The sequence below is a fragment of the Aspergillus homomorphus genome (genome assembly GCF_003184865.1).
Source record: "Aspergillus homomorphus CBS 101889 unplaced genomic scaffold BO97scaffold_106, whole genome shotgun sequence".
Lineage (NCBI taxonomy): Eukaryota > Fungi > Ascomycota > Eurotiomycetes > Eurotiales > Aspergillaceae > Aspergillus > Aspergillus homomorphus.
The window spans coordinates 1,222-8,850 of record NW_020291992.1 but is presented as its reverse complement, the minus strand read 5'-3'; the positions used below and the strand labels follow the sequence as shown (position 1 = coordinate 8,850).

The 7,629-nt window shown below is 49.7% G+C and overlaps 2 protein-coding genes across 2 annotated transcripts; both read right to left on the bottom strand.

Annotated features, from left to right (window-relative positions):
• On the bottom strand, window positions 1-2,347 carry BO97DRAFT_447445 (Zn(II)2Cys6 transcription factor). The gene is made up of 3 exons (XM_025698782.1): window positions 1,986-2,347; window positions 1,402-1,898; window positions 1-1,331 (listed from the first exon to the last, which is right to left on the bottom strand). The coding sequence occupies exons 1-3, from the start codon at window positions 2,335-2,337 to the stop codon at window positions 114-116; spliced, it is 2,067 nt and encodes a 688-aa protein (XP_025545743.1). The 5' UTR covers window positions 2,338-2,347; the 3' UTR covers window positions 1-113.
• Window positions 2,348-2,950: 603 nt separating this feature from the next.
• On the bottom strand, window positions 2,951-7,399 carry BO97DRAFT_449011 (uncharacterized protein). Its single transcript, XM_025698852.1, has 4 exons — window positions 7,339-7,399; window positions 5,083-7,284; window positions 4,495-5,013; window positions 2,951-4,446 (listed from the first exon to the last, which is right to left on the bottom strand). Exons 1-4 carry the CDS (start codon window positions 7,369-7,371, stop codon window positions 3,061-3,063), a joined length of 4,140 nt encoding a protein of 1,379 aa, XP_025545742.1. The 5' UTR covers window positions 7,372-7,399; the 3' UTR covers window positions 2,951-3,060.
• Window positions 7,400-7,629: the final 230 nt, after the last annotated feature.

Below are 7,629 nucleotides of genomic sequence, written 5' to 3'. Positions count from 1 at the left end.
CAACCCACTAGGCTGGGTACGGACTTATCTTATAGTCTAGTTGGGAAGTCAAGTAAAAACGATGGGCCAGGGTGAACATCCATCCATCCATTCATAGGCGCAGGCATCAAGCGCTAAAAGAGGCAACTTGGAATGTTCTGTGGTTCAAAGCCTGCCTCAAGCCAATGCGACATGTAACTAACCCCTGGAACGGGATTATGCAATGCATGTCCTTGTCCATCTGATGCCAAAGAAGATACAATGTTATGTGATATATCGGAGGTTAACGCGTCGGAACGGGCATTGGAAAACGCTCCATCTGGGGGGCTGAGATATTGCAACCACGGAAATTCGCCGAACAAATTTTGGCTCAGTTCTGGATCAACGGTGGTGGAATGGAGAGCATCCTTGGCAATATTCATGACATCAAGGCTCACGGCTTTGCCGGTGGTGTGACCAACATGGTGAATTTGGTCGAGACACTCAACCCCTCGTTCGACGGCGGCAAACACAAATTTGGCGTGGTCTGCGTTGGTCTTCGGGTCCAACACATCGTACAGCAATGTTATACAAGCAGAAACTAAAATGGTGGCAGACGCTCCATCGAAACGCGCGCGAGGATACCGTCGAAAGTAAACGTCGTGGATTAGGTCGATGATGTTGCTAGCTGCTTTAGTTGTTTCCTGGATGGAAAGATCGATATTGAACCTATCTCCCGCGCTGCTCTGGGCTTCTTCCCGAGAATCAAAAAAGGCAGCGAAGAGAAGGGCATGTCGATGCATGAGCATGCGGATGAAGTAGTAATGGCACCCAAGCGTCAACCGCTGCACCTCCTGCCATCCACGACCTAGAGGTAGGGTGATATCGAAGAAGTGAAGATAAAGGGGTAGTTGGCGGGTGACAGATTCCAGCAAAGGCTCGGCTTCGGCCGCCAGGTCTCCCATCTGTGCGGGACTTGACATACTGGAAATACTTTTCGGCGAATAAATCTCCAAAAAAAGCCGATCCGCAAGCTCGCCAATGCCGGCCATGGCGCGAACAAACCCGCACAGCCGCAAGGGGTCCCGAAAGTTCTCAGCTGTCGCGTTCGGCATGGCCGGCAATGGGAGGTCTTCTGGGTATGGTGCATCGTTCAAATCATCTCGGAATGCCGATGGGCGACCTGTGTAAAGAGAGCATATCCGTTCAGTGCTATATATTGCCCAGAACGTTCGCTTCAGGGAGTGTACCACCAAATTAGCCCCGTTAACCACTTGCTGTCGATTGATGCCCAACGCCATCACACTGCGAGCCGCATGACCTAGGTACAGATATGCTTCATTGGGCCGCATTACTTGAATAGCGTACATGCCCTGTGTATCTCCTTTAGCTGCCTATTTCCACCGGACTTGAGCTTTTTTCAGGAAAAAAGAGCGAACTAACCTTAAGAAGCAAAAATATCGTCGAAGGCAGACTTAAGTCTTCAAAGGTGGCGTGCAACCCATTTGCTTTTGTGGCAAAATGATCCGCCCAATCGTTTAACACCGAAGTATCCTGTTGACCTTGGGCGATAGAAACCCTGGCTCCGATAGCCAACACCATGAACAATATCTCCTTTCCTTTCCTTACTCTCTGTTGCCCCGGTGGCTTGCCCATCTCCTCCCATAGCTCGACAATGTCTGCATAATTCAGTACCGGGATCTGGGGATGGATGATCTCGAAAAATGCATCAATTAGAGTAGACCCCTCCTCTCGCGTGATATAGGCATCAGGCTGGTAAGTCGGCGGACGATTGACATTTAATGAGAACATGAAGCGTTCCAAGTTCCATTTCCCCAGTCCACCCTCTGCCGATGTTCTGGGTGTCAAAAGCGTCTCGTTCGTTGTTTGTGTGATCCGCTGACACGTGCGCTCTATAAAGCAGAAATGGGACGATGGTCCTACAATCAATTAGTTGCACATTCATCTAGCTCAAAGATGAAAAGGGAACAGCCAGCGACCAAGTTGTAAAGGTCCAGACTACATACCGTAGAATTGAAATGAACCACTATCGACATTTGAAATCCCAATGCCAGCTCGTAGCTCTCTTTGCCGTTTGAATTGTGCCGGGTCCTGTAATGTCGGGGCGGCAAGTCGTGGGGGTGGGTTATGTGAAGATAGGTGGGATGAGCTGGCAGTGGCATCCTTGGCACGCGTTCTCTTCTTACGGGTTTGCGGTTCAGTTCGGTAGATACATGGGTGGTGGCCAGGGCGGCAGGTCGCGCAAGGGACGTTTCCATCACAGCGGACTTTGCGAGAGCGGCACCGCTCACAGGCACGAGGAATCCGAGGAGATGCCCCCTGCACGGATGCAAGCCGAGTAATATCAGGAGTAGACATTATTTCGGGCTATGAGCAAGGTGACGGATGATTCAAACTAAATCATCTGAATGAGGGGATGATACCTCGGAAGTTGCCACCGCTAAGTTCCGTCTAACTTCCGATCCGCGTCACATGACCTTGTATCAGCAGGCCTTGTGGAGCCCCAAGTCCCCAGATCACCTTGAAACTCTCCGAACCCCCGAAAGAAGCCCCTTTCTACGTTGTAGTGCATATCTGCTGCGGACCTCTGGGTCACTTACTAGAGTCTGTCTCATCCATTAGTTATTTCAATTATATTTCTATTGCAGTGCGTGACCTGGTAGACCGTATAAGCTTCCCGCCCTGTTCCGGGATGCACAACTGGGGATGCAGATATCCCAGAACGTAGGCGAACTCCTGCTTCTAAGCAAACAATGAAATTTTACTTCTAATCCTGACGTGGCTTGTCTGTTGATTACCGGCTATTACTTCAGTTCATACTAATCCCATGAAAATCGGCCACTTGGTAGACTAGAATCTCGATCTGTTAAATCAATCTTGAGTTTAATGACAATAAGGAGTGTACTTTCACAGAATGAATGGAAACAACTTTTGAAATTCAATATATATCTAATGTAAACTAAACAAGACTCCTTGTATGCTGTTTGCAAGTACAGTTCCCTCTGAGGCTATCAGAACACCACCTATATTCTTCAATGCAATGACGTCTATGAATGTCCAAGAAAAAGCAAAATTGCCCTGCTACTTTTTCCACTGCCGCACTTTGACCCTGAAGAACCACGTAACAACGAACACGAGCAAAAAGTTTGTCAAGCAGAATCCCAAAAACACAGCCCAATCGCGCCACCGATCGCCGTAAAAGAAATGCAGCGTTTCTGCAAAGTCATCCCCGATTGAATATGGGCAATATGTGCAGCCCTGGCTTGCATTGGGATTCGTCAAGTACCCTGGGCTCGTATTCAGATATTCTGTCAGATACCGCTGGCATGTCTGGCCAGATGGCGGGTCGAACACAGCCATTTCATCTGTAGAACATTGGACTTCAACTCCATGTAGGACAGTGGAAACGGTGGGCTCAAAGAAGTATGTCAATGGATCCGCCCAGTATAGCCAGGGGTGGTAGAAGGAGTTCAGTGCGCTCCGCGGGTTAGCAGCGCCGGAGAACATGAGCAACGTGACCCAGAGCAGAGCCATGGCATAACCAGCCATGGTGGCATTTGAAAACAATGCAGCTACAAGATAGGTGAGTCCCAAGCCAAACATGGCCATGAGCAGATACATGAAGTAGACAAAGCCAGCGATAGAGGCAGTGCTGGCGAAACCGAAGGTCCAGTAGGAAACGAAGAAAATCAGGGTGAAAAGCACAATGTTGCAGGGGATTTCCACGAGAACCAACGCGGAAACTAATGCCTTGTAGTCGTATATTCCGTTACGCTCACGCGCTTCAAAGATTGACCACTTCTCGTACCACATTGCGTGCACGTCTGCAGCAATGGTGGGAATGACCCAACTTCCGAGTAGAATGCCCAGCATGTGGTTCTGAAGACCTGAACTATCATTCCGGATGTGGAAAAAGGTAAACGAGACGAACATCATGAAAAAGAGGCATTTGAAGAGTCGACTAAAATTGTACTGTCCATTGCGCCAGACAGCCTTCCAATGCCGTTCAGTGAGAATCATGATCTGCGCCATGAGAGGAAGCGCATACTGGCCCTTCTGGTCGGATCCTGTGTCAGTAACAGGAGAGAAAGACGTCGAGTTCAGCATCTTAATCTTGGTTTGGAGGGCCTGTTTCTCTGGAGATGTATTCCAGATCTGTGACCAGTCCTTGCTGTCGGCGCCCTTTTCATTCACTGTCGAAATGATAAACTCGGCTGGATTGTCCTCGGCACTCATCACTGCACCGGATCTCGCGAAATATTCCGTAATCGTGCAAGCATTGGCGCCTGTTTCTCCAAAATAGACTGTACTACCACCCGGAGCAAGCAGCATAACATGGTCAAACATTTCAAATATGACACCAGACGGTTGATGAATCGTACAGACGATAGGAACTCCTTCAGCAGCGATCTTGCGCAGAAAAGCAACAATTGAGTACGCAGCTTGACTATCAAGTCCGGATGTTGGCTGAAAAATTAGTCTCAGTCCTTAAAAAAGAATCGAATAAAAACTTACCTCGTCGAGAAACAGGAGGGCAGAGGGCTTTGCGGCCAATTCGACACCAATCGTCACCCGCTTTCGCTCCTCCACGTTCAACTGCCCATCACCGGTAGCTCCCACGAGAGCATCGGCGATCGTCTCAAGCTCCAAAAGAGAAATGATATGTTCAACATATGCGAGCTTCTCCGATCGAGGAATCTCCACCGGTTGACGGAGTAATGCACTGAACTGTAGTGCTTCCCGTACGGTGGCTAATGCTTCGTGAATATCCTGCTGCATACAGAATCCACAGGAGCGAGCAAAGGCAGGACTCAATGGGGAGGCACCCAGCAATATATCACCCGTCATACGGCCCTCAGTCTTTCGTTGAGAGAGATTGTCCAAAAGAGTAGTCTTTCCTGCCCCAGAGGCTCCCATCAACGCGGTCAGCTGGCCAGGTCTGACATATCCAGAGATTTGATTGAGAAGTTGCTTTTCCGTGCCTCCAACGTTCACAAAGTAGCTGAGATTGTCAAAAGTGAACGATGCACGATCCTGGTTGGTCAAGGGGTCCTTCGCAGCTGATGGATCCTGGGTAGGTGCCACATCCATGGGTTCTGCAACATCAATCTCGCTCTCTGAGCCTGTCGCTTTCTCTGCTATTGTGGCTTGGCTTTTGGGTTCAGATGAGGATTCATGTGGCGGGAGGGCACCTCGCTTGTACACCGGGCCTGTTGCACTACCGTTCTCTCGCGTCATCACCATAAGGCCAATTGCACCAATGATGGTGTACAGAACCCACATGGCCATAATGATACCAAAGTTGCGCCAGAGGTGCGCACGAGTGTATCCATACATGCTGGATGCATACACAGCTCCGTCCACCTCTGCTGAGCCAGACCGTGCGCCTTGCATCGGGCACGCTTGGTGGCGAATATCATTATAGCCAGGGCCTGAGGGAATCAGCTGCGAGTCCGTACAATGCAGTTCGATGTTATAAAACTCATTGCCGATCAGGGCTTCCATCGCGTACGGGGTTGGCGAGACCCGTCGGATCCAAGAACCCCAGAGATGCATCGTTGGAACCGGGGGTGCATATCCTGAATACAAACAAACCACAGGGAGAGCACAGCCAGCTAGAAGATGCGATATACTCAAACTGGGTGCCCATGCGCCTAACATCCGGAACATGGTTGAGATGGCAGAGCAATGGACGAAAGTGATGAGGACAAAAATAAAGAACTGCGAGGCGCTGCTACTGAGTCCAATGAGGAAATAATAGCAGCAGGCGAATACGAGCGTTTGGATCAATGCGGCGGGGATATCGGCAATAGTCTGGATAATAGCGTATGCGGCAGGGTTGATGAAGCCCAGGTTGTGTTGCTTCAGCAGAATGGCGCGAGCATTGACTGTCTTCACAACCTCCGTCAATGCATTCAGACAGAAGTATGCCAGGGCAAAGAACAAAGCTCCACTTCTCTCAAATGAACCAGAAGCTGTTTTTGGAGCAGCGTAAAAGCCGGAACCTGCGATGAGTGCATTCGCAATACACAGGGATACAACGGTGAAGAAGGTATTCCGGTCATTACAAAACAACTGGTAGTACCTTTTTGTACCCACAAGGATCTGCTTTCCCATCGTGGCGGGTTCAGTAGCATTATTGAAGGCCGCTGAGGATCGGAGTCCTCCCACCTCCCTGCGAAATTCATCTTGGGCGGTTGCGTTCGTTTCCGTAGAGCGAGAATATAGGCCTATCTCTTGCTGGAGCTGCGCATAATGCGGGCTTTGACGAAAGGCCTGGGCCAGAGATTCTGAGTCAAGATACAAGGGGCCTCGGTAATCGTTTCGGATCCTTCGCTCTGCGGGGGAGGTGACGGAGGTGAGGAAGTCTGGGGTGGTCTGTCTATCTGGGCAATAGAAGCCGAGATCCTCAAAGTATCGCTTGGCCTCCTTCATCTTTCCGCTGAATATCATACGCCCATCATACATGACGATGGTACGATCGAAGCATTCACGGTACATGGTTTCGGAGGCCTGGTAGAGGGTGACCACATTTGTCATCCCCGTTGCTTTGGACATGCGCTTCAGGACACGCAAAAAGTCCAGAGCAGAAGAGCTGTCGAGTCCACGGATGGGGTTATCCCAGCAAACGAGAGTAGAGTTGACGGCCATCGCTTCTGCAAGGGAGACACGTCGGCGCTCTCCACCCGATACGCCTCGAGTAAACGAGTCTCCAACAATGGTGCTTTTGGTATGCGCAATTCCCAAGGCATTGACAAGCTTATCTGTCAACTCTGCGGAAAATCGAGCATCATTTCCAGGGTACTTTGCCGGCTTTCGCAGTCTTAGAGCAAAGTCCAATGTATCCTTCACGGGAAGAGTCGGGAAATGCAGATCATCCTCCGAGCTGTACACAACCTCAGACTTGAGACCCTGACTCATTTCTTGTGCCTTGATTCCGCCATAATGAACCTCACCATCAACTGCCGCGAAGGAGTCGCGATTGTTGGCTATGACCTTCAGCACGGTGGTACATCCAGAGCCAGGACGACCAAGTACAAGCATGGTCTCGCCGGGGAGAAGGACTCCAGAAACTCCCTGGACGATGGTACTTTGAGGTGTTGCTTGTTGGCTGACTAGCTTGCTGAAGAGTGACAGCGGTGTTTGCAGGATATTGCCTAGAATTTGGGGTAAGTCTAGGACCGTCCGCTGACCCCCAGAGTGGCCTTGCACCGTGATGTTGTCAAATGCGACTCCGAGACCCCGTCCCTCGTGACGATAAATTGGTAGTTGGTTTGAGGCATTGTCACGTTTTTCGAGATCGACCTGGAAGTCAACTTGTTAGGTTGGAAAGGATGCTTTAGAATCGGTTCAACTTGCCTCGGAGGATGATTTCGAGTCAACATACGACATGGCTGGGATGTACTGGTCAATGTTTTCCTTTTCGTTTTCAGTGGATTGACGAGACCCAAAGCTTCATATACTTATGTGTTGGGCATACATTTGTATGTTTTTGATAAGTCATAGTTTATGTTTAGTCTTAATAAAAGGAGCCTTCGGCTCGGAATTCTTGAGACTGCCTTCGGCTGCGATACCTTTTTTTTTCTTCCGTACACCTTTGCTATCAGGGTTAATCAGAATTATTTCGGAGCGGGAGTTAAGACACTGGCT